This window comes from Takifugu flavidus, chromosome 9, assembly GCF_003711565.1.
Source record: "Takifugu flavidus isolate HTHZ2018 chromosome 9, ASM371156v2, whole genome shotgun sequence".
Classification (NCBI taxonomy): Eukaryota; Metazoa; Chordata; class Actinopteri; order Tetraodontiformes; family Tetraodontidae; genus Takifugu; species Takifugu flavidus.
Genome location: NC_079528.1, coordinates 13,680,293 through 13,705,972, shown reverse-complemented (window position 1 = coordinate 13,705,972; position 25,680 = coordinate 13,680,293). Strand labels below are relative to the sequence as shown.

Sequence of the window (25,680 nt, the reverse complement as noted above, 5' to 3'; positions counted from 1 at the left end):
AGTGTAAGATGGTGAGAAAATATTGGGAATTTGTGTGTGTGTGTGTTGTGTGTGTGTGTGTGTGTGGTGTGTGTGTGTGTGTGTGTGTGTGTGTGTGTGTGTGTGTGTGTGTGTGTGTGTGTCATGTGAAAAATGTCAAATCTGGACAAAGTAAAGAGGATTTTAGGAAGAGACTGTTGGGCAGCTTCAGCCACGGATGGTTGGTGGTGGGAAAAACAACACACACATTTCTCCTAAATCAACTCATGATCGTCTTTAAAGCAAAATAAGTAAGAGCATATTTAGCAGATGTTGGCGGCAGAGTGAGTCTCACCAGGGCTGAAGCTGGGATCACCAGAGGACAGCGAACGCATCTCAGACTTTCTGGATGAAATCAAATCTAGTTTATGATTGACCTTTTTTACACATGAAAGCATCAAAGCAACCCCCTCAGGGCGATTCACTTTTATACCTTTATTCAAATTGAACATTTTGACCCCCCAGAAGTTCATTAATCGTAGTGAACACCTCCTGTAAATGTAGGATTTTTTTTATGATAAGAACACAGTTACTAAAACATGCATTTAAACTCACATAAAGACTTATTTTCTCGGATGCTCCCAGCACTTTGGCCCTTGGAGACTTTGGCAGAGATTCTCTGAACCGTCATGACGTTCTTTACTCTTCTGATTAATGATTCAGGTTTATTTTTAGCCCTTTAAAAAAAAATCTATCTCAGTCAAGCAGCTAGCAAACATTACTTCCCCACCTGAAGGCATCAGCTGACCTTTAGTCTGTTTATTACTCCTAAAGTAACAACGAGGAGACTTTTTTCAAATAAGAATTGTTTTTGATACATCAGGACAGTTTCGCGCCACGTGAGAGCGTCAAATCAGAAAGAGCCGACCGTTAAAAGAGCTCCGGGGAAAAGAGAACGCTCCCAACATTTTTTCCACTCCGTATAGTGGATTTATATTTGTGTGTGTGTGTGGGTGCGTGTGGGTGCGTGTGTGTGTGGGTGTGTGGGTGTGTGGGTGTGTGAGACAGAAGGTGGGCAGGTAGAGTCAGCTTTCTTTCCTTCTGTGTCTTAATAAGGTAATGTTTGGAGATGATTCACTGTTATTGTACAGCAAATGACAAGACTTCAGGTTCTAGTGATGGTCGCAGAGCGCACACACACACGCACGCACACACACACACACACACACTCACTCCATTATCCTTGCACAACCATGCACAACAGAGTACATGAGAACTGATTTTTAAGTGAATCTTCCCGAGTGTGTGTGCAGTCTTTTCCCTCATATGGAGAAGAGTCCTGCCCACTAAACTGGATAAACAGCCATTCATCTGCTCCACACAAAGCCTAAATCCTTTGAAGGAATTCTAATGGGTATAAAGGCTTCAGGAGGCAGACAGCACCACGGACGGATGACTCTACGGGCAAAAATAGAGCATTTTTTAGTTCCATCCTACTCTGGTGAAGCAGATTCTGAACTGAGAAGGAGCCTGATCAGATCGGACCCACGTCAAAGGTGCTTTATTTGAGGAAGAATCCTCCGTTACATCTAAATGTTCAAACATCCTCAGCCAAAAGGGCTGGGATCCGAGGTCAAATGGGAGAAGGAACACTTGATTTCAGTGAGTTGCTGCACTTTATTAATCACAGTACTCTCATTTACTCCTATACTGAAGTAATCCGCAAAGAAACTGGTAAAAAATAATAATAATAAAGCAATGAGAGGAAACACTGAACCAAAGCTCAAAGATTTTACACTGAAACATCAGTTCGGAGACGTGAGCCAACACAAAACACAATAAAATGCAACTAAATTCACATGAAGTGGGACATGAGGACAACTCATGTGGAGCCCAGGCTGGATGTACTTTGGTCCGTTGTTGTATCAAATATGACAGCGGTGAGTTTCCTCATCATCGGGAGGAAGAAAGACTCTTTTCTGTCTCATCGTCATTATGTTTGACTGCACAATCGCAGCAGGAAACAAACTCATTTGTCATATTTTAATATGTGGGGGGACGTTTCCATTGAGACTTGGTGGTTTTATGGCAGTGACACAAATGTTTACTGACTGGAGGGACCAATTTTCTCTGCCACCCTGTAGAAAACACCTGACGCCGAACTAAACGTGTCCAGCTCAGGCCTGCCAGGGTAAAAGCAGACTTCCATCTGGGAGGACAGAACACCCAGCTGGGTTCTGGCCCTCGTGGGACTAGTCTGGACTCCCCTGTGTAGCTGGATTTAACTGTGGGAAGTCCAGCGAGTGAGCTCTGGCCCAGAAGCTCTGACGCGCCCCCTGCAGGCAGACCTCTGCACTGTTCAGGGTTTGAGTGTTGTGCAAATATTTGTCTTTAAAAAGCTTCAGTTGTAACATCATCTTTAGCGTGACACCACTGTGACAAACACCCAGTTTAACACCTCCAATAACCTTGAGTGTAATGATGCTCTTCTTTGTACAAACGATCTTTGTTTGGACAACTGGCCTCATTTTGGTGAATGTCTATAAATGTGTTAAATTTGAACAGAAGTGTGGAAAACTAAAGATGACTTTTACCACTCAGCCTGAACTCCATCGTGGACAACACACGCCACATTCAAAGGTGGCCTGGACCTCTGATGTCCCCTGTTGTAGTGGTCTGGTCTGGAGAACCTTTCACTGAGCTCCTCGTTTATATTTACAAAATGGGGAAATGGCACATGACCCAGGTAAAGTGGCGCAGAGGCTGGAATAAACACACACCCTCTTGTACTTCTGTCTTTGTGAGGACTTTTATAGACAGAATACATTCTGCAGTCCCACACACTCAAACCTTAATGTACAATCTAACCTCAACCTTTTACCCCATGAAAGCGCTGTGTTGGGAAGACCGGCCAAAATGTCCTCACCTTGATAGTAGAATATATTGATATAGAATATTTTGGTACTCCACTGGCACGAGCATGTCCTCCTGCAACAGCTTTCAACCCTCTTCCACAATGTAGAGGATTTTACACAAGCACACACTCACACACAAGTGTTAGAGAGTGTGTCCCAGGCAGTGTGAAGGTATTTCGCAGCAGTGTATTGTGGGTAGATTGAGGATAAATACACTCCAGCCACTCGGTCTAACACTGAATCAAAGCAAATTTAACAGGTAAAAGCATCTTTGTTATTCTACAATTACAATAATGCTGAAACTAAAATCTAATCCATGATTGGTGAAAAACAATTGGGCATTCAAAAGTATAGCATATCTTTTTTATTATCCTCTCTTTAAATATGAAAGATATACTTTACAAACAGAAGGAAGGACGACGACAGTATTCAGTCCTTCAAAACTGCAAACTTTGTCAACATTCACTGCTGAAAAGATCCATCAATTCCTCCAGCTTCAACTGTGTGAAGAACCCTCAGAATGGGAACCAGGAGCAGCGCTGCTGAACAGAACATTTGCATTCGCGTGACTGATCAAACCGAGCCAGCTCCGTTAGCGCTCCCGCGTTGTTGGATCACAACGGCCTTTCCCGTCGACTCGAATCCTCAAAGCTCTTTACAAACGTGTAAAACTAAAAAAATAGATTCCTGTTTGAGTCATATTAGAGAGGAGAGCTGAAGGAAGAGGCGAAGCAGCGACGTGTTTTAAAGGACAGCCTGACATCAATTCAGGGTTTCTACAGCAGAACTGGTGAGAGGAGCCAAATCTTCACTCTCGCCTCCATTTCTGTTCAGAAGCAGCGGCCCCAGTTTATGTTGGATGTTTTCATTACTAGACGAGCGTCCACGTGATAGATGAGATGTGGCCGACCCCCCCGAGGTCAGAGGAGTTGATTCGAAACTGTCATGTACGCAGCAGCAGTAGCAGTAAGCGTGTTCCCCCCACAACCGTGGCCATAAGAGGCGGGCCGTCACGCCTAACAGCCGCGGTCCTGTCCAAATCCAGTGCCCAGCAGTAACATTTGCTCCCAAATAAACATGGCACTAGGTTCTTTAACACTGGAGCTGCTGTAGAAAAGTGACAAAGGCTTCAATCCCTTAGTGATTAAATCACAAAAACCGATTTATATATTCTCCATTTGTGTTGTGCCCAGAGGGAACTTCTGTCCCAGTTCAAATGGATTTCTTCCTCCTAATCATTATTGTTATTCATAATGTGGGAGAGGGCTGCTCTGACCCGCAGATTCCACAGCACACAGTCTCGTTTATTTAGCGTTTCAAACAAAATGATCTATATGCGTTAATCTTGTTGGGGTGACGGACGGCGGTGGGGCTCAGATGTAGTCGTCGTCCACCGGTTCTCCTGGTGTGTCACAGTGATGAAGGAAAAGAACCACCACTCTCTGAAAGACTCCTTTTTTGCTCTGTCTGCGCTCGGAGATCTCTTCCCCAACAGTCTCCATGCAGATGTCGGCAGAGAGTTGACCTTTCCGCCGCGGTGCATAGATGGTTGCTAAGAGACGGGGAAACAAGTTCAGAGCCTACATTTATGTACCGATCACAGCCGTTTTGAGCGAACTTACAGCTCTCATCGTCCTCGAAATCATAGCGAGCGTAGCTGTTAGCTTCAGCTGCTTTAAGAGTCCTGAGCCAAGGGAAATCTGTGACCATGCTGTAGGGGGCGCCATCAACCAAACCTGACACAGACATGAGAAAAACCTGATCAATAAACCAACCGTCACATATAGAACCCTCCTTATTTACAGATGATGGGTTGATATATTAATATATAGATGTGTTGTGCTCCTATGGACTCTGCTGTGCAGACAGGATGTGGATCAGCCGTCCTGTCGACCTTGTTTTCCATACCGGGGTTATTAACTCATCAGCTACGGTATTTAAACTTTGCTCTACTCCTCATTCATCACCTGGTGGTTCTGTCAGCAGGTAAACACCAGCCCAACCCTCCTGTGAGACCAGTTTTTAAAACAGCCTCTCTGCACCATTATGTGACACTGGTTCCACCTCAAAATTCCAAAAGGTTGCAAGGACTGTTTAAATGTTCCAAATATTTTTGAAATCAGGCCTGTACATCCGTTTACACTGGGAAAATGAAACCATCCTACCCTCCAGTGTGTAGATATCCCGCCCCCAGGGGTATCTAGGATGCTTTTTCACATCCTCTTCAGTCCTGGTGGCCTCGGGGAAGAACTCATATTTAATCAACTCTCTGGAATAGAAACAGGGGAACAAAGATATACACCAGTTTACAGTTTGTTGGTGATAAATCAGCTTCAAACTGACATTTGGCAACATAGTTTACTAATATAAACATTTAGCTTTACATTGTGTAGACAAGATTTGTTATTATCAAACTGGTTCTGAAGGTAGGTCGATAATAACAATGATTAATTAATTCCCCTAAATATGAGGGGACATGCAAACCAAACACCTCCATGCAAGCTGCTGGAGAACCCGTGGTTTCTACTTGGGGACGTATCACCGATGATCCAAGAATGAAAGCATCTTGCATGAGGAGGTTCATCTTTTATCTATCGTTCTACTCACTGGCTGATGTTGGCTATTGTGTCCATCCAGCTGCGAATGCGAACCTTGTTGCGAATATTTGGAGGGTTGCTGAACTCGTGCACGATAGCGATGTGGTAGGGATACGGCCCCTGAAACAGCTGCTGCTCTAATGCAACCGTGTCAACCTACAGGAACAAAAGAGCGTGGATGCGGGGGGGAATGAGGAAGATATGAAATACAGCCAATAATGTGGACAATGACAACTTTTTATCAGTTCATAATAACAGAGTGATTTAATGACTTACCTGATGCATGGGGCGCATGTAGATAATGCGATTCCTCTCAGGAGGCATTCTTAATATTTGATCTAGGACCTGTTCCATGTCCAGCTTCTTACATTGAGCATAATCAAATCGATTTACTATGGGGGCGCTTTCAACTCGCAGCTGCTTCAGCACTCGACATCTGGTGGCTGAAGATAATGACAGGAAAAGAGAAAGAATAGTGGCGATCTCATATTTGATAAGGTGCAACCTTTGGGATGCGTGCCATTTAAAAGTTAGCGTCAGTGCGCCATCTAGCGGTAAAACGGGGAAACCTCTATTTTGTACGTTACCATGAATGAACATCATCTTGGGGCAGTCTTTGAGGACCAGGTCAGTGATCCCACAGTTGGTCAGTGTTATACCCACTAAGTTTTTACTCTTCAGAGATAAAACCTGCATGTACAACAGCGCAAACAGAAAATAACAACCTTTAACTGCAAGGTCTCAATTATTAGATATAAACATTTAAAAGACAAAATGATGAACATCTAGCAATTTTTTGGTCTCCAGAAGACTGACGTGTCAATCAAGGAATGTGGAGTATATATGAGAGCATATATAAGAGTATGGAGTAAATTAAAAGATACATTAAAACTAATCACCTGCTCTTACATGAAAGAGATGAATATAAGTAATCTAGAAAGAAGGGAGGAAGTACCTGTATGTGGTCGTCCTCGGTGACTGGGTCTGAGGTGCTCGTTGACTTGTCTGCCATTCTTTTCTTTCTCACTGTTAACCGAGACGCTGGTCTGGAAAAATCTGCGAAACACCAAATATATAAATTCTGCATACAGAAAGGTCGTGCAAATGCTGAAGTTGAGTGATTGGAGGGAGCAAATAGAATCCAACAAAAAACTAAAATCCAGCTGCTGCACAGCTGGATGACTGACTGTACCTGCATTTGGAACTCCAACCTTACCAGTCTCTGGTGCAAGAGGTACAGAAGACAAGCGCGTCCTTGATCTCGTCAAAGGTCGTCTAGGAACAAAATCTTGGCCAGCGCCGGGACCGTGCTGGTTTACAGCAGACCTGGAAGGAGCGGCTCGTCTGTCCTCTTGTCCAGCCAGCAGTGCTATTCTCCTGGAGTCCTGATTTCCAGTAACAGTGGTAGAATCCAGACACACCCCGCCAGAGTTTTGTCCAACACCAGCCTCTAGTGTACCCCTCTGTGCTCTGGGGGGCCCCTCAGGGTTGTCAATCCCTCCAGATGTGTTCTGTCTCTGGGCCATACCAGCCACCATACTCCCACACCCACCCACCTGCCTAGCTGGGGCTCCCCCAGGTCCTGCCCTTCCCACAGGTCCAGTCACTGGCTTTGCTCGAGTCCTTGTTGGTCCTCCAGCACTTCCAGGTCCCCACACGGCTCCAGTGGTGGCCCCAGCCCTTGCGCTGTTCTGCACTGCATCAGGAGTGACGCCTTTACAGTTGCTCCTCTTGGCGTTTTCTGCTGCAGCCTTCATGTCTGCTTTGATCTGTTCGCTGGTCACCTGACAGCTCTTCTCACAGCTGCTCTCCAACACTTGGACCACTGGCTGATCTGCTGCTGCCTCCCCCGGTACGCCTGAATTGTTGCTGCGGCGCAGGGGAGTCTTTCCTTTACCTGTAAACACAGAAATGGAAATAAATCTATGTGTAAGGTAACATTATATGCATGTCGTTCAGTCCTGTCAAAGATTGTGGATATTGTTACACTGTGGCTGGATTACCCTAAAATACTGTATGTAAAATCCAGACAATTACAACAATTAAGCATTTTAAATGTTCTAATATTTGCCACAGTAAATATTACATATGATAACTAAAAGAATAAAGATAAAACGGAAACAGAAACGATATCCATGTACTTCTCTGATGTTAGTAAATGATGCGATGAGGATCCATTTTCACACTGCAGGTGTGTTTGGGGCTGTGCTGGTACCTTTCGTGCCAGGAGAGGGCTGATGTAATCTGGAAGGTGGCATCAGTCTTGAAACCAGGCCCTCCTCTTCCTCACTGTCCGAGTCTGAGATGACCAAGGGAGGTTTAGGAACACGGACCCCAGCTGGTCTGCCCTGCTGGACCAAACCACTGGGACCTGGTGACGAAGAGGCGTCCTTATTGATTACATGCCATCTATCCTCGTTATCCATCTCATAAACCTGCCACTATTATCGATCTGAGTGGGTTGTAATCAGTATGTTTGGGGATGTTGACAGAGTCAGCACACGCCTGTGAATTTGGGCTAACTGTCACGACAATTAGTACTGAATGACACTAATGATTTATTCATTTGATCTTCATTTCAGGAGTATTAAATGTAGATTCCTAATTAAGGCGCAACACAGATGAGGAGAAAAATAAATCTGCCCCCAAACATGGAGGGTAAAGAAGACAAACGCAGGGATTTAATGATGCTCTTTAACACCGCGTCCCTTTACTAGAAACTGCAGTGCAGACACTTTAATGTCATATTGTTTGAATGTTCTTATGGTCAGAAATCATCATATCCAAACCTGCTTGCTCTTCATCAGATGGTTGTGTTGTTGGATAACTGGGACCTGGTAATATGTCAGCTGCTGCTTCTTCCACTCCATTGACCTGAGGCTCAGCCTCCATGTTCTCCTCTTCCATCCCCTCCTCCTCCTCATCCAGTGGGTTCACCTCCACCGGTGCTGTGGAAACAGACCCTGTTTTCAGGCGTGCTTCCAGCTGACATCCACTCAAAAGGTGTTTCCTTCACAATATATAATATCTTACTGAATACTGGAAATTCTGAATCTAAAATAAAAACCTCTATCAAAATTACAACTGAAACTTAACTACCGACCAGTGAGACAACAGATGGGACTTGCCATTGTGCACCAGTTGCTGCTCGTGTTGCCAGTGCCTCCGTTGGTTGTTGATGTTGTTGACCGGCGGAGGAGCTGGAGGCAAGTTTGCCTCGTTGTTGTGGTGGTTGTGGTTGTTGTTGTTGTTGTTCTCATTGTCATTGTTGGAGTTCTGGTTGCTGACCAATGCAGAGGAGACACCAATACCAGTTCCTGCACTGAGACCCACTCTGGCGCAGCCCTGATGGGACCAGAAACAGACAGAGGTGGTGAAACCTCGTCCGCCCCTCCAGTATTACCTCAGTCTAGTCATTTATACTGCTCTCTCATCCTGTCACTACCGCTGACCACTGCATTAATATTAGCTTTTTCAAACACCTGAAACTAAAGGAATTCCACAAGGCAAAACTAAATGAATATATGAATAATATGGATCCAACTCTGTGGGTGGGTGTTTACCTTTGGTGGTTCTCTGAACATCTGGTCCAAACAGATAAACTCCAGACTGGGAAGTGACTCTATGAACTGGGAAAATGACTCAAGTTTGATAGCGTGGCACCGAAACAACGTCAGATCGACAAGACGGCTCCATCTGGACTGATCTGAGGACAGAACGATGTGCAGCAGCGCATCAGCGGCCACACAGTCTTATAAAGACAAACACATGGACAGCAATAATCCAAGAGTTTCTCTACCTGTGATCCAGTAATGGGGGTTGTGCAGGTGGGGGCAGTTGTAGATGAGCAGATATTTTATGTTAGTGAACACCTCGTTTACGACCTTTAACCCAATATCAGTGATGATGCCAGGGTTTTCGATGACGTCAGCCAAACCGTACTTCACCAGTTCTGAATGGCTCATTTTACCTGCATATGGAGACGTACAAAGTCACTCTGACCGATTTGGAGGGGAAAATGTAATATTTCTAACAGAAAGTAAGAGGTTAATCATGTCAGCCACCAAACACGAACTGTTTTTGGTGACATGAGCATTATGTTGTTTTAGTCGTAACAGAAGGTGGCGCAATCAGATAATTATGTTAAAGTTGTACATCTACAACCCAAACATACACAGGCACATGAAAATAGAAACGCATAAGGTAATTACTGAAGCGAAACAATCATTAATATCTGAAATTAATCCATAATCTGAAAACAGGGACAAACATTGCAACAGGAACTCATCGACATATCCCAGATGAAGTGTCTCAAACTGTGGAAACTCCAGTTCAGCCATTTTCAGAGCAGAGAAGACTCCATCTTTAGTTAAAGAAGGCTGGATACGGAGCTCATGTAGCCTGATGAATGGAAACAGTATTATTAAATGCATGTAAACCTTTGCAGGTAGACCTAGCTTTTAACAAAGAAGGTCCACCAGGTTCTTGCATTAACTATTGTTAATTTTAATTTGAGGAGCTGATGTTTGTTAAGCCTGGTTGGTGTAGTAGAGGTCAGCAACTAACGAGGCTCCAAAAACCTCAAAATCAGCACGACAGCCATGTGGAATTCAACACATGAATGAATGGAAACAACCCTGGATCTGCACCTGCGAGCAGCTGTGATGATGAGGTAGCCCAAGTCCACTTCCAGAGCGTTCTTACAGGCTCCAAACACGATGGTCTGGAGATTCCGAAATCCTCCTACAGATACACAGAATACGCCCAAAAAACTCAGAGTGGCTCTAACAGTAGTTATCTTATCCTGCATATCATCTACAAATCCTAAACGTTAACAATATTCAACATCTGAAAGAGTATAAAACCACCAGAACAAGATCAGGGTGAGATTAGAGAAGCAGAAAACACTGATGTAAAAATGTGTATGTCTACAAAATGTGTCTAAAACTCAAACTCATATAGAGACTTGCACAATGGTTTTGTCTCTTTCAAATTTAAGTAAATAAACATTTATTTTTAAATTATAGATATTTCTGCTTTTTTATTATCTAATTATCCAATTAATGAGGTTTAATACCACAGCAATCATCATATTTTACTGATATTCAGCATTTTCCAATGTTCCAGACATATTTGCTAATTATTTTAGTATATATTTGGATCTAATCTCAGGAATTGTAAAAAAATCTTTAGTTTAGGTGTATGTAAACATTTGAATCATAGCTACTTAAATGGTGTTTAGATTTTGTATCAATTCAAACTTTAACACTCTGATTTAAAAATGTTCACGTTCATAAATGGTGCATTATTCTCATAAACTCATTTCTTCATACCTGATCTCCAGCTGTCCTCCACCACATGTTGGATCAACCCTCCCAGGAAGGGAACTCTCACCAACTCAAGTTGTTCTAGATTGCGGGCCGAGGCTAAACCAGTAACCAGGGGTACGTATTTGAGGGAGTTGGTGGGCCCTGCACAGTTCCGCATGACAAATGTTCTCAGGCTTACGCACAAAAAGTCCTTAAAAGGCTGAGGTTTGGTGAGACGAACCCATTTCAGGTAAAGGTGGCGCAACATAGACAGACACGGGATCTCTGGGACATTCACACCTAAAACAAGCAAATATGTGAGAAGTTTCCTTTCATTGGTAAAATGTCTCTCAAAGTGCTTCATTTATTGCAACACATAGCGTGTCTTAACAAATAAGTGGAAAGGTCACAGTTGGTAACACTTCTTATATATAAGAATATGGTTTAGTTATAATATAACGTGTGAATCTAATCCAAGCAAAAATGCTTCATTAATTGGTGGATTCCTCACAGCATGTCTAAGAGCATTGCTTAAACCTGGGTCACACATAATGATGAGCAGTTTCTCTATTCGATTCTATTACTATTCTTTACCTTCCAGTCTGTTGTAACTCATAAATTCTTATTTCTATTCTCCACTTCAGTTGTAATTGTGAGATAGTAGCTGTGACAGTTGTTTCCATGACGTCCTACTCACCCACTAAATGTAGTGTCTGGATCTTTGCAGTTATGGGGATGGTCAGTTTGTTCTCAGCAGGAATTGGAAAAGCTCCATTCCGGTTGCGGAACTTTCCCAGTATATGAACCTGAGGCATATAGTTCCATATGGCTTCTACCAACTCCAGGTGTGATGTCTCTACGCCCTACAATGACATTAAATATGGGCAAAAGCTTTGGTTGCTGTGCACAAACACACTACAGCCTATTTCCGGACCACAGCGCTCACTGGTTTATGGGAACACTTACCAGTAGTTTAGGACAAGCTTGAAGTGCCTCCAAGACCCCTGGTATACTAAAGGCCTCATAGCCTCTCACTCGTCTTCTCTCCAGGTAACGGGGGTGGAGGCCATACAGCTGCTCCAGATCTGGCATCTTCTTCAGAAGGAGCAAAAAGCTGCCATCTGTAAAACCTAAAGAAGAAAATGCAACAGAACCAAGAATGACCCATCCTTCCTTTTATTACAGCTGTCTTTCACAGGCTTTCAATCCTTAGAGGCTTTGTTGCTGAGCTCCACACTACAGCCTCTCTTTATAATGGACAAAAGTCACTAGGTTCACGTGATACTGGATGATTTTGGAAAAGCGAATTATTGCGAATTACTACAGATAACATACAGTATGAATTGTTACCTCAATTCAAAAATAACTGACAACTGAAGTGCATGTAAATGTGGAAGTCAAACTAATATCAGAATTCTCCTTATCTGACTAAGAGATGTGGATAATACCAATTGAAATTAGTTGTCTTCAGTAATTCTTTACTGTAATTGGAGATAAATTAGAAAACACACGTGGGCATACTCCAAAACCACTACACTGACGTATGAACCAGTGACAAAAACATCAAAGAATAAGAGGGAGGCAATAAGGGAGCGCATGCATTTTATCTGCACAATACATACAATGTAAATTACATAGACATACGAGATGAACAAAGTTAAACAATTATCCAACTTCCTGTTTTGTAAAACGTCACTTTCCCGCCTGACTCCAGCTGATTTTGTGTAATGTTATATTCAACCAGTTGGGGGCGCTGTATTAACCCGCTGAAAAGATGCCTGTCGCCAACACCCGCATCCTGACACCAAAGTCGAATTTTGAGGAAAGCTCGATTCATCTGTGCATCTAAACGTGTTTGAGACAAATTGTACATTTTTGTTCAGGCAAATCATTGAAATAAATTACAGACCAATTTGCCTTATTTTCAAGATACAAAACTAGACGGAAAGACGGAAGAGAGAGGGGGCAATAGGATGCCCTGGAAAAATAAATTTAGAACCAATAATCATTCCTTCAATTGTGACCAGCAATATTTATGTCACAAATCTTTTTCTTTTTTTTGAGAATTGATCATTTCTTATAAACTGACAGCTTTTGTGTAAAATTCACAGTATTTAAATATTTTAGAGAGAAAGGTCAGTCTTTTGCTAGCTTGTTACCAGCGTACCAATATTAGTGTCTAGTATTAATAGCCTCAGATAATTATTTCTATGTTTGAACTGAAACCAGTCTAACAACTAAATCTTGAACTTATTGTGATAGAAATCCGACTAAAGTCAGAAGCAGCCTGAATCAGCTGAGCTGCAACCACGAACATGTTATTTCTTTCATCGTGAAGACGAACACGGCTGTGAGCTCTTACCTGAAGGCATATATTCCCACCAGCGCCCAGCACACAGGTCCACCACCTTGACCACTCGCAGGTAAAGCGTTACAGCTTCTCGAAGCTTTCTGGACAAACACTCCAAACACATGATGTCTCTCATGGGAAGGTACCTACACAGAACCACAGGGAAACACTTTGCTTTATATGCACCATCATTTTAAATGGGCTACGTTTCTGTCATATTTTTAAAACTACAATAAACCACATATAACCAGTTTTGAATCATTTTGTGAAACATAATCACAAAACAAACAACAGATATATTAGATTAAATCAGATATATGATCATAATAAAGGAAGGATTCCATTTGAATATCTTTACTAAGGCACATATAACTTGTGTAGGACATGAGATGATGAGAACACGCAAAGAAAAGGTTTAAATAAAAATAAAGAAAAGCATTCAAAATTAAACCAAAAACCTGGTTGAAATTAAATTAAATCAGTGGATTTCATGAAGTGGAAATTGTTAAACCTCTGCAGTGTCACGGAGCTCACAGATTTTCTAAGCTATGGCCAAAAATCTGACAATGCATCACTACACCAACAGAGCTCTAACGGTTCAGCTCACACACTATATATATTCACACACTCTTCTATTTCTTAAAACAACAGTTACTGCTGTATTTGGACGGATGATGAAAAAGAACAAATGTCAGTAATACAATGGTAAAGCAAAGTAAATGGCTAAAACTATAATCATTTTTAATATGACAGAATTCCAGATAGAATACACTATATTATAATGCACACAGCAGAGTGTTATAGGTAGAGGGCATAGTACCTGAATATGTGACAGAGAACCTCATGGGACAGCTCATTGATGTAGTCTTTGGGTTCACTGGGTCTTGAACCAGGTTCTCCCACACCACTGCCCCCTACAGGCTGGAGTTTACAGGCCTTCCTCCTTGGACCCATGGCTTCACTGTCCCTCCACCAGCCTCTACAAACACAACTTGTCTGTCCTGTTGTGTGGCTTCAGTTCCCAGCATGAACCGAAGGTCTCCACAGCACAAAACAAAAAGAAAGAAGTTGTTAGAGAAGTATTTTATATCAAATGATTTGTCTCATCACTTGTTCTACAGTCAGCCATACAAAGGGTTTATCATCACGAATTGTAGCAATGGCTTCAGTGTGAAAGATGTATGGAATTAAAATTTAGGAAGCAAAATCCTTGAAATCAAGGAAGCTATTACGAATGGTACTTGTATCTTTTATTAGACGATGCTGCTTGGGAGGCTCCGGATTTGACCTCTCCACACAAGACTATTAATGAACTATCACAGTTCATCTTAGAACAGCTGTGACAATTATGTCAACCAATAACCCCCATTTTATCAAGGGTTTTTCTTCACTACCACAGATCTTAAAGACACCCAATTGTCAACCAGTTCTATAAACTAAACAGATCAAATAAAATATGTTTTAATCGCAGACAGTGCTGGCAACATTAACCAAAGGCAGTGGCTCATATTTTAGCTTTAACGTTTCAGTTTCATGACGGCAAAAATATTAACAATAGTATAGAATATACAAGTTTAGAATAAACACGTTTTGCCTTCTGATCTATTCAGTTCCAAACTGTACGATAAATTTAAATAAGTACTCAAATATACCTTAGCCAACAATATAAAGATTCTTCAATCCCTGGAGCCCATCAGCAGTGTGAATACTCTTTATAGAACATTATAGATCTCTATAGATCATTTCTGTTAGCAGGTCTGTATCAATCATTATGGGACGTATACGTCTAATGGCGCCACCGAATAGGTAAATACTTTCTGCAGGCATTTCTAAACCCTAAATTCTCAAGAAAAACGACCCAATATATACGTATAATAAAGCTAGGTCACTATATCAGAATACCTTTAAGTAAAACCACTACAATTTACATGGAAACGTGTGACATTAGCAATACTGGTTACAGCTGACAGGCAAGTTTGCGTCAGTGGGAAGAGCAGCAACGAACACGGAACATAATTGCATGAAGTTCAACATTATACGATGCTAACTTGCGTATCATAGCTTAGTGAAATGCATATTTCACTCAGTTACATGAGTAAACAACCCGGTTTTCTGGTTGCATCTTTTGTAGGTAACCTACCATTAACAGCTCAACGATTAAGAGATGTTGCTCTTCAAACATGTTGTAAACATAGTTGTTGTGGGACTACTTTACTACAGCACTTCGTCTTCTTCTTTGTTTTTAGTTTCTTCTTCTGCTACTACTACTACTGCTTCTTCTTCTTCTTTTGCTTCTTCTTCTATTTTGCAGGGACTCCACCTGCTGGGCGGTTTTCTATTGACAAAAGAAAATAAAACAATGCTAAAAAAAAAAAAAAAAGTTAAAAGAAAAGTGGCCAATACAACTTGAGCGTAAAAATTAAATTGCATCAATAGTGGGAAATAATGTCGTATTTTTAATTAGCATTTACTTGGATGTAAAGTCTGCTCTTTGAAGTTGCCCTGCCCAACGCACCTGCCTTTAATTGCCCTGACGAGACAACTCATGCTTTTCAATCAAATTAATTTGAACTGAGCTGACATCCTAAGCAACTCTCGTGTTAATGGACATTAGAGCGTTTGTAAATTCCACTCCAGAAGGTGGCGTTATCGCTCCGCAGAAAAGACGGAGAAGAAGAAGAAGAAGGCGGAAGGAGGAAGAGGAGGAGTTTGTTGTGACGTGATTGGATGGGAGTTAACCAATAAGAAGGTGACAGAAGCTCCTCTTACGTGGGGAACGCCAGTCTGATCAGTGTGGGAGAATGTACGGAAAACTTTATATTTTCCTCTTTGCCTTTATATTTGTCTACAACGATCGCGTTGATGGACAGATGAAAAAAGAGGTAAATCAATCAACACAAAAATCAATCTTTATAAAGTTGGGGTGTCATTTTCTAGCGCTTTGAAGGAACCTCCCGTCTGTGTTAGTCCTGCAGAGTTAAAAGAAGAAGTTATGCGCCGCGTTAAGTTGGTTGCAAGAGTAGATTTCAATAAAACATGATTTTATCGTGACACACTGGCAAAGTTATAGCACATGTAATTGATCAGTTGGGTTATATTTCATGGCAAGTTCAAAGTGTGTTTGAAGGTTGTAGACACGCCGGTGTATGCAACTCATGAGGTCAGTGCAGGAATATGGATCTTAGCCTCCAATATAAAGCAGATAGCTTTATGACACGAATCCACCACGACTGCGTTAAAGTAACGACACAGGATAAAACAAATTGTGATTTTAGGGAATATGACACTTTTACTAAACTCCTATTTACACGAAAATCCACGTTTTCTAGCAACTATTACTCAAAAGTATGTGCATCTTTATTCCCACAAAGACTATTAATTATACAGTTTATGTATCATGCGCTGTCCGTTTTAAATGTTTTTGCCTTGAGTCTTTCTCTATACAATACAAAATTTCTGTCTTAGTCCCAAACCAAGTTTATATGATATTCACCAGCTTTGACATAAAAGTGGACCATTAAAATCCATCAGTGTCTCAAATGGGTATCAGGCGCAACATAAGATAAAGGTACAACCAGAATTTACTGACTCTTAGAGTTCAGTGAAGACAGATGTGGCTGTGTTTACTGATCTGTTGAGTGTGTTCATTAAACATGAGGATTTTTACTGGCGACGCACCTGGGCAGGCTAGAATCCTACACTGGTAATCCTCTCATTCTGACTGGTGATATCTCTCAAAGCTCTCCATTTGCATCAGTCTTTCTTTGGACCTCATATTGCATGTTATCATTTATGTAGCCGCATTACACAGATAGCAAAGAATTGAACTTGATAACTTTTATCTGCTTCATTTGTCTCCATGTAAAACTTCACCCATCACATTTGACGAAGAAACCGCCGTCAGTCAATTTTCAAAGTATTTGTGAATAGAATAACTGTGAACTCTAAATGGTAAATCCATAATAGTAATGAAATTCCTGTTATAACAGCTCAAAATCTGCACTTCAGTCAGATTTTTATTGTCTCTACTGTATTTTTGTATGAACTTTGCAACATTTTTACGCAAGTACTTAAAGTACGCAGTAGTACTGATTTGAATTTTCTGGATTCAAATTTCAAATGTTTTCCTGTTTTGTAGTCGAGCTGTAGTGCAGTAGCAGTAGAAATTGTGTGCGTGTGTGTGTCTTGTGTAGACTCTGCTGTCAGAGAAGGTGGCCCAGATGATGGAATGGACCTCCAAACGTTCTGTCATCAGAATGAACGGGGACAAGTTCCGTCGTTTTGTCAGAGCTCCTCCCAGGAACTACTCTGTGATCATCATGTTCACAGCTCTGCAGCCACAAAGACAGTGTGGAGTCTGCAGGTAAAGTGCAACAGCAACAAATTAGAACCCGGGAATAGATTCTGGAAATGGAAAATTCTTCTCTTTCTTCCAGACAAGCTGATGAGGAGTTCCAGGCTCTGGCTAATTCTTGGCGTTATTCCTCTGCCTTTACTAATAAAGTGTTCTTTGCATCTGTTGACTTTGATGAAGGATCGGACGTCTTTCAGATGGTGAGAAGCTTTCTATTTTTGTATGAAATCGGTTTGACCTGCATTATGTTGCACACAGATGCAAACTTAGATGTAACAGAGGAACACTTAAAATATTTTGATTGGAATCAGAGTAAGTTCCTCCCATTTCTGTTCTGCTATGTGCTGTATTCAGCCTCCACTTTTGCTAGATTTGGCTGAGACAGAGCACACGGGTGTTCTTCTTTATCCCTCAGTGTTTGGTAGATTTTTCTTGATCTGCATTCTTCACTGAGCTTCTGGTGTCAAAAAGTGTTCCAGATGATCATTATGAGCAAACAGATATGTTTTCTCTTTCGAAGCAGATGATACGCTCAGAAATGTGAAATATTTTTCCCCAAAGTGGAAAGTTAATTGTTTCTTTAATGCCTCTGGTAACTTTTCCAGGAATTCCAGATTACATTTGTATTCCAGAATTCTAGATTAGCATTTTCCACACCAAAACACATTCATCGCTTCATGGCTCCATCCTGAGCGGTCCAGATGAATGTGGAGCTCCAGACTTGAGCTTCATGGTTTTTGGCCATGGTGGATTTCTTTTCATTTCCTTCAGTTTCTCCTGATGACGTTGGGAACATGCAGCCTTTGCAGATGCATTTGCAGTTAAACCTCTCGTCTCATATTTATTCTAAATAAATAATCATATTTGTGTTGTTTGGCTTGCAGCTCAACATGAACTCTGCTCCGACCTTCCTTCATTTCCCGTCCAAAGGAAAACCTCGTAAGGCTGACACCTATGAACTGCAGGTCAGAGGTTTTGCAGCTGAGCAGCTGGCGAGATGGGTGGCAGACAGGACCGATGTGCAGGTAAAACCCAAACACGGCGCCGAGTCTGAGGTTGTGTTCACACTGCAGGCCTTAATGCTCCATTCTGATTTATTGCTGAACTCCGCTTTTCTTGTTTAGCTGTTCTGGTTACGTGTGTAAATGTCTCCCGTCTGCAGACTGCAATGTGAACGGCTCACACTCCTGAAGTGAGCCGCACGCTCAGTTGAACATTATATGACGTCACACACAGAACGTTGATTAGGGAAGCAGCCGCTGAAGCTGGTCAGTCTAGATTTAAAAGGTGTGTGTTGGCAGCTGGCAGATTTGTGAGTGTGTGTTGGCTAAAAGGAGGATTACGAGAAGACCTTTTAAGTTTGGATTGAACCAAAGTACTAAGTCCAAAAAATTGTTATCTCCTCACTGGCTAACTCCATCATTGCTGTCTTCCATGTTTATCATCGTCATGGTGACCCCCGTTCCCTCTTGTTTTTGCTAAATCTGTGCAGGTTGTGATAATGGAATCAAAACCGTTGCCGTGTTTGTGCTTGTTCTTGTTTCTCAGATTCGTATCATTCGTCCTCCGAACTACGCGGGGCCTCTTCTGCTGGGCTTCCTCCTGGCTGGGATCGGAGGCCTGGCATATTTACGGAGAAACAACCTGGAGTTTCTATTCAACAAAAACGTGTGGGCCTTCTCCGCACTGGTAACGTCATCATCCATCTTTGTACCTACTTATAGAATTGTAATTGGTCACATCCACTTGGGCCGTGGGTCAGTGATGCTGTGGAAGTTAACAGTACTCCCACTGAGGGACTGCACACTTGTGGAGCTGAATGTTTATGGAGTCGGTGCGTTAATAAGTAAATAACTAAACTGCGTTTTACCTCTGTGTCTGTCGAGCTGACACAATCAAGGCCAGACCTACAGCTTTTCAAATACCACGCTGTCACTAACAGATTCACAGCCTTATTGAACGCTTGTATGCAGACACATGACAGTTGGGTCATTTCCCTTTGTTACCTTAAATTTTCGGAACCAGTTCTACCAGTTAATCCCTGAACAGGTTCACAGATTCTCTATTCAGTTAAGATGCCTATTCAGTTAAAAGCTATTAGTACTGTAGAACTAAAGTATCTGTGCTAATAGTATACGTGATAAGAACCAAAAAGGCCTTCATTGTTCTTAGTACACACAGTTGATGTGTATCGGATATTTCTTTTTAAAGGTGACAAAGTGCTCTGACAAATGACAACGTTCAGTTAAACTGGACCAGTCAGCTTTGATTTCCAGTTTGTCTGTTTATGGATTTAAACTTGTTCATTGGGCTGCAACAAATCAGTGAAATGTTCATTATTTTATGCTTTTGAACACCAAACTCCTTTAAATGTCCGATTTATCAGAAATCACCTGTATGTTGTTGGTTTCCAGCCATGCTCAGGTGAGCTGCACTGAGATCATGATCACAGCAGGAAGGGGGAGTTAACATCTGCTGTCAAATCTGAATTAAGATGGATGGATGATGAATGTGTGAGCATTCGGTAATATTTCTCTTCTTTTGGACTGGTCTGTGTATTTTAGTGCTTTGTCTTGATCATGACATCTGGACAGATGTGGAATCACATTCGAGGACCTCCTTACGCACACAAGAACCCCAGCACCGGCCAAATTGTAAGCTGGATGCAGATGATTAACCTGAAATGCTTTATAATGCATCATTTAAACAACGGGAACGCTCTTAAAATGTGTTTCAGAGTTATATCCACGGCAGCAGTCAAGCCCAGTTCGTCGCCGAGACGCACATCGTTCTCCTGTTCAGTATCCTTGATTATAAGGCCTCACACTTTTTATCCCAAAGGTCACCGGCCTTTTGGTTTCTCTTTGTTGGAGTTTTAGGTCGATTCTTAAACCGTAGTTGTTTTGGGAGTTGACCTTGACCTTTGTGTCAGATGCTGCTATTACCATGGGAATGGTGATGCTGTGTGAAGCCGCTTCCTCTGACCTGGAGATTGGCAAGAGAAAAAGTACGTTGCCCACACAGCGACCCGTAAATGATCACACATGTGACTTTTGTGCCCCGAACTATTGATATATTGTTTGTGTGTGTGTGCCAGTTATGTGTGTGGCAGGAATTGCCCTGGTGATGGTGTTCTTTAGCTGGCTGTTGTCAGTCTTCAGAGCAAAATACCACGGATACCCATACAGGTAGAGACAGAAGCACTTGGTTACCTGTGTATTTTTCTTCTTCCTTTATCCAAAGTCAGTTATTTTAAAGCGATGTATTTATTTCTGATTGATTAATAGTATTTTCTTTAACTATTGCAGCTTCCTGATGAGTTGAAGGTAATGAAAAGCCGCTGTTCCTCTCAGCTGTGGATTCCAAGGATCTTGCGTGTGTTTAAGTCACTGTGTCTGCTGACCTTTGACCTTTAGAAGTCTATGCTAAATCATGCAAATACGACGTGCCTCAAAGATGACTCCATTCATCCTCAATTCCCAAACTGTATTTTACCACAAGTCTTTTCTTTTCTACAAGAATATTGAATTTGAAGATGTTGGATTTTCTTATATTTTTGTGTGTCACCTCTAAATCTTTACATTTTTGAAAACTTATGGAACATATTCCCTAACTTGGCCTCCTGGTACAAGTTAAAATCTGTCAGAAGTGCTTCCATCGTGTGAACGTAACTTTAAAGCTCCTGCACAAATGTCGTCAGAGATAATGCTGATTTTAGATCGATTTCATCAATAAAACTACCAAACTGTCCACACTCTTCTTTTTCCTGTCAGTTTGAGCTATAATATATATATATATATAAAAACCTATTTCAGGTGTCATTTTACATCTCTGCCTTTTCAGAGGTGGCTACAGGGTTTCTCCTTGCTCGAACAAAAGTCGTTGAACTCAACACTAAGCCATAAAATATGGTTTATAAAGGTTTTTCCCACTAACCTGCTGTCCTTTAAATGTTGCATTAGCACCATGCAGTGCCTTTGTTTCTGTGGATAAACACTGATGTCTTTATTTCTCTCTCTGCCTTTTCCACCGCTGAGGTGACGACCAGATTCAGGATGAAGTCGAATTTACAACTGATCTTTAATTTCCCTGAAGGCAACCTGCAGTCATTTAAAGCTCTGATAGGAAATATCAGTGACGTTCTTGATTTTAACTGAAATTAAAGTGTAAATGGTCGAAGAAATATGGCTTTTATGATGAGGTGATTCTTCATATGGACTTTATTTGACCTGTTTTTGTTGGAATCATTTTCTGTTGGAAAACTTGTGTAGGTAAACCTCGTTGAGTACTAAATCACAAATATGCATATTTTATGTTTTGTAAAACAAAGTGCTTTAATGACGTTTGTATCGGATGAAGAGATTTTGTTCTATTAAAAGAAATTTCTCCTGGATTCCTGTTTTTTTTCCCCCAGTCAAATCTCTTGGGGCCCTTTTTAAATGAATATATGTGCAGAATAAGCAGGTGGAGGACAGTCCTGACTATTATGGTCTGGGAAAGAACACTGAGCTCATCTTCTGAGCAGTGAGTTGTTGGCAGAGAAACTGACTCAAGCAGCAGTTTCCATTTCATGTTTTCAATGAAACTTTACCAACATGGAAACACACAAGGTCACATTTAATCTTGCTGTCACATTTGTTATAAACAGTCATCGCCAATATTCAGTTCAAGTATAAAAAGAACCCAAAGACGAACTACAGGTTTATTAAAAATAGACAAAAATACACTTGTGATGCAGAAAAACACTGGCTTAAATCTTTCCAGCCTCTCTGAACTTGGTGAGCAGTCCATCTTCAGCTTTCAGGGGAAAGGAGAGGGTGTGAGACTTGTAGTAGTCCGGGTTGGATTGGAGGTTCTGGATGACATCTCCCAGAAGATGTGCCTTCTCCACTCCACATCCTGAGATTACATAGCCCAGCATGGTGAAGTGGACATGCAGGTGGTAGTAGGAGGGTTGGTAGTGCAGGTAGACTCTCAGCTTACTGGCAGGAAGTTCATACTTCTTCATTATGGCTTCCTAAGGAAAAATAAGACAGGTGATCTTCCTGCATGGGCAGTACATTTTGGATCTCTCTAACACCAAAATAACTACGTTTCGAGGTCATTTCTCAAAGGCCAGGACACTTTTGTCTCACCTTTCCCTTCTGGAAGACATTCTTCAGTAATGGGAGATGTTCTGCCGTTAACCCTCTGATACTTCTGATGCCTTTCTGGTGAACTATGGCTATCAGGTTTAAATCATCAACCTGACAGAAGAAAGCACAATTCACAGTTCAAACCACCCTGCAAAGATTTCTGATATATGTGAAGATCTGCTTTGATAGATGTAAACTTCATAAGTGCTGTCAGGGTAGTCAAGTGTGTCAGGTGTTTGGTGAAACTAGTGAAGTTTTATCCTGAGTGGCAGAATGTGATGAGTTCTGGTCTGAGGAGACCATTTATAAACTGTAAAAAAATAATCCCAGAATAACCTGGATCCTGCAGCAGCTGAGCCCAAACTAGCTCAACAATGAAAGTGTTGTTTATATGTGGAATGCTTGTGCGGATGATAAAATTTCAAAAGCCTTTTAAATCAAGAAGCGGAGGTAATTAGCTTTTCCATTGTCAATCGTCTCAGATTTCATTTGGATTCTGTTACCTGTTTCTGGTTCCATTTGCGGTCTGGGAGGAGAACAAAACCAACATCTGGGTCTGGGTCTTCGTAGACGATCCTCTCTGCCTCGGCCTTCTTCTCCAGGATGTTGTATACCCACTTTTTGGGGTAGAACGTGACGCTTGAGTTCTCCGCGAGGCGTGAGATTTACCTACACGAAAATGTCAGGACTTACCTGCAGACTGAAACTCTGACTCTCGATGTAGGGCAGAGTAATGGAGCTGTAGTCCTCAGCCGTCTCCTCCACCAGGTAGCTCTCCTGATACTGATGTTTCTTTAAGTGCTCCTCTGTGGCTGGACACACCACCGTCACTTTCATCTCTAGAAAACAAGCGTTTTGTTTCCGATCTTTATTTCCACCTGCTGATAAAAGGCTTCTTTATTCATTTCTCTGATTGTACCGTTTAGATGGGGTGGGGGCTGAAGCCGGTAAGTGCTGTAGACGTCGTTCTGCGCGTGAGAAGACAGCGTGGAGCCGCTGAAAAGCTCGGTCAGGGTGTCCTCTGTGATGGGAGTCTTCTCCAGAGTAACCACAGCATCCTGGTCACCGAGCTGGTAATAACAGGATAATCAGTTTCTTCTTCCAACAACTCAAAATAACAGAAACTGGCACAGCTGACACAAGCTAGCTGCTAAAAATGCCGATTTAAGGGCGTCAGCATGGAAAACTTTAAATCATTATCTCTGCCAGCCTTCCTATTGGTCGACCAGTGACAAAGACCTGTTTGTGTATATCAGGAAGCGCAGAATAACTTGTTTCCGGGAGGTAGTTTGCTGTTGCTGCTACAGGACGTTTAGAGGTCGCCTGAGGTGATGGTGCAGGTTGGGGGTTGGCCGTAGCTGCCGGGGGGACGTTAGGGTGCCGGGCAAACGGGGACGGCGTCAGGGTTGGGGGTGTGCACCCTGCCGGTGGGGAGTCTGAGGAGGGCATTAATGCCTTTGCGAGAGTCCCCATCATGTGCAGTAGGAGCTGGCTGTTGGCCTGCTGCAGCTCTGTTATGGCTCGGAACTGGCGCTCCTCTTTATGAAGTTCTCGAACACGGCTTTCTCCTCCTCGCGCCGTTTCTGGTCAGCCTCATCCATACGCCTCTTCTGCTGCAAGTAGCTGTCCAAAAAACTCTCCAAGCGATCGGCCTTGCGTTTCCTTTTCCTGACTTGGGCGCCAGGAACCGTCCACTGAGCTGGTTGTGCTCTCATCTTCTTCGGGATGAACTTCCAGGTAGTCTTCATCTCCTGGCAACACAGAACATGTCACTGTAAACAGGCCAATGGCCTGTTAAAGCCTTTTTTCAATGCCTCTGTGTGCGTAATAACCATCATCATGAGAGATTACCGCTTGATTAGGGCTCAGAGTTAAATAAGACCCAGAAAAAAACACTTACCATTTTTGATCGCGATCCGATCACCGGCGTACTCGAACAGCTCGGTGGGCTCTGCTGATGTGGGCGTCCAGGGTGCTTCCTCTTTAAAAGACTCCACGACCTGCTTGGCTCTGTTTGCTGGGCTGGATCCGAGGATTCCGTCCAGCTCATCGTACCACACGAACTTCTCCTTCTCTTCCGGCGAGCCGCCACTTTTTCCGAGCGCGTCCCGGACCCTGAAATACTGCAGCCGCAGTTTCTTCACGTCTGCACCTCCTCGGTGCTCCACGTCTGCCCTCGGAACATTCTCCACCTTTTCGCCGCGGATCTGGCCCCTGGTCCGCTGGTGCCCCTGAGCCTGGACGCGCTGCGCCCTACGCCAGCTTCCTCCCCGGGTTGGTTGGTTCCTACGTGATGACTCTTCCGTGTATTGGATTTTTTTAATATATACATATATAAACCTAATAAATTTCATTATACGACTTCTCGGAAATGTGCCTTTATGTTTAAAAATCCCCAATGCAATTTTGAGTGTTTATTCCAATTGAAATGGGATGTAAATAAAGCGTTACCTTTCCGTGGATGAACATGGTTTTCTCCCAGGCGGACTTCCTCAAAATTTTGGACGTTTTAAACTTAGACAGAACACTTTGGGAATCGGATCCTTCCATAGTTTCACTTGGGTCTTTGTCCGTTTGGGGTCTCTTACGGCCGGCGTTGCGTTTAGCTACAATGTCTGTCATGTTGTTTAATTCTAAGACGGTGACAAATTCACTCACTTAAAACTCTATAAAAGAGCAGCGTGTTTGTGTTTGCATTCGCACTTTGCGCATCTTCCCCCGCTTCTTCTTCTCCTCCTCCTCTGCAACAGTAACCCGCATTATGGCCACCCCTGGGAGGGATTCGTGGAGAAAAGCCTCCTACTTTCCTTCCACCCTCTTTCAGTCGTTTTCATGTATAAAGTAATCCACAATGTTTATGACCTAGATGATTGAGAATCACAGACACAAGGGTTATTCAATGGTTTATTTTTAAAGGCACATATTTACTTTTTTATTCACCCCGTCTTCTTCAAAAGTCTTTAAATACTAAGTCTTTAAATACTAAAATACTAAAATGACCCTTAATATAATGTGATCCAGTTAAAATATCAGCAAGCATCAATCATGCCCGAATCAATAAA

The 25,680-nt window shown here is 42.3% G+C and overlaps 3 protein-coding genes across 4 annotated transcripts; 1 reads left to right on the top strand and 2 right to left on the bottom strand.

Annotated features, from left to right (window-relative positions):
• Window positions 1-3,222: 3,222 nt before the first annotated feature.
• Window positions 3,223-15,412, bottom strand: fbxo38 (F-box protein 38). The gene is made up of 21 exons (XM_057043272.1): window positions 15,270-15,412; window positions 13,950-14,168; window positions 13,142-13,275; window positions 11,746-11,909; window positions 11,477-11,642; window positions 10,804-11,079; window positions 10,120-10,213; window positions 9,741-9,871; window positions 9,270-9,440; window positions 9,034-9,176; window positions 8,599-8,815; window positions 8,260-8,418; window positions 7,686-7,841; window positions 6,687-7,367; window positions 6,426-6,526; window positions 6,058-6,160; window positions 5,747-5,913; window positions 5,481-5,626; window positions 5,039-5,142; window positions 4,496-4,609; window positions 3,223-4,425 (listed from the first exon to the last, which is right to left on the bottom strand). Exons 2-21 carry the CDS (start codon window positions 14,081-14,083, stop codon window positions 4,247-4,249), a joined length of 3,540 nt encoding a protein of 1,179 aa, XP_056899252.1. The 5' UTR covers window positions 14,084-14,168; window positions 15,270-15,412; the 3' UTR covers window positions 3,223-4,246.
• A 440-nt stretch (window positions 15,413-15,852) lies between these two features.
• On the top strand, window positions 15,853-21,876 carry LOC130531035 (magnesium transporter protein 1-like). The gene is made up of 10 exons (XM_057042731.1): window positions 15,853-16,011; window positions 17,323-17,492; window positions 17,566-17,683; window positions 18,368-18,508; window positions 19,032-19,172; window positions 20,048-20,137; window positions 20,221-20,284; window positions 20,416-20,490; window positions 20,581-20,671; window positions 20,792-21,876. Exons 1-10 carry the CDS (start codon window positions 15,931-15,933, stop codon window positions 20,805-20,807), a joined length of 987 nt encoding a protein of 328 aa, XP_056898711.1. The 5' UTR covers window positions 15,853-15,930; the 3' UTR covers window positions 20,808-21,876.
• A 203-nt stretch (window positions 21,877-22,079) lies between these two features.
• dcps (decapping enzyme, scavenger) lies at window positions 22,080-25,369 on the bottom strand. 2 transcript variants are annotated; one of them, XM_057042729.1, is made up of 8 exons: window positions 25,070-25,177; window positions 24,519-24,904; window positions 23,858-24,369; window positions 23,538-23,688; window positions 23,312-23,457; window positions 23,122-23,235; window positions 22,619-22,729; window positions 22,080-22,500 (listed from the first exon to the last, which is right to left on the bottom strand). In XM_057042729.1, the coding sequence occupies exons 3-8, from the start codon at window positions 24,092-24,094 to the stop codon at window positions 22,234-22,236; spliced, it is 1,026 nt and encodes a 341-aa protein (XP_056898709.1). In that variant the 5' UTR covers window positions 24,095-24,369; window positions 24,519-24,904; window positions 25,070-25,177; the 3' UTR covers window positions 22,080-22,233. The 2 variants fall into 2 exon arrangements, with proteins under 2 accessions (XP_056898709.1, XP_056898710.1); XM_057042730.1 differs by lacking the exons at window positions 23,858-24,369; window positions 24,519-24,904 and having other exon boundaries at window positions 25,070-25,369.
• Window positions 25,370-25,680: the final 311 nt, after the last annotated feature.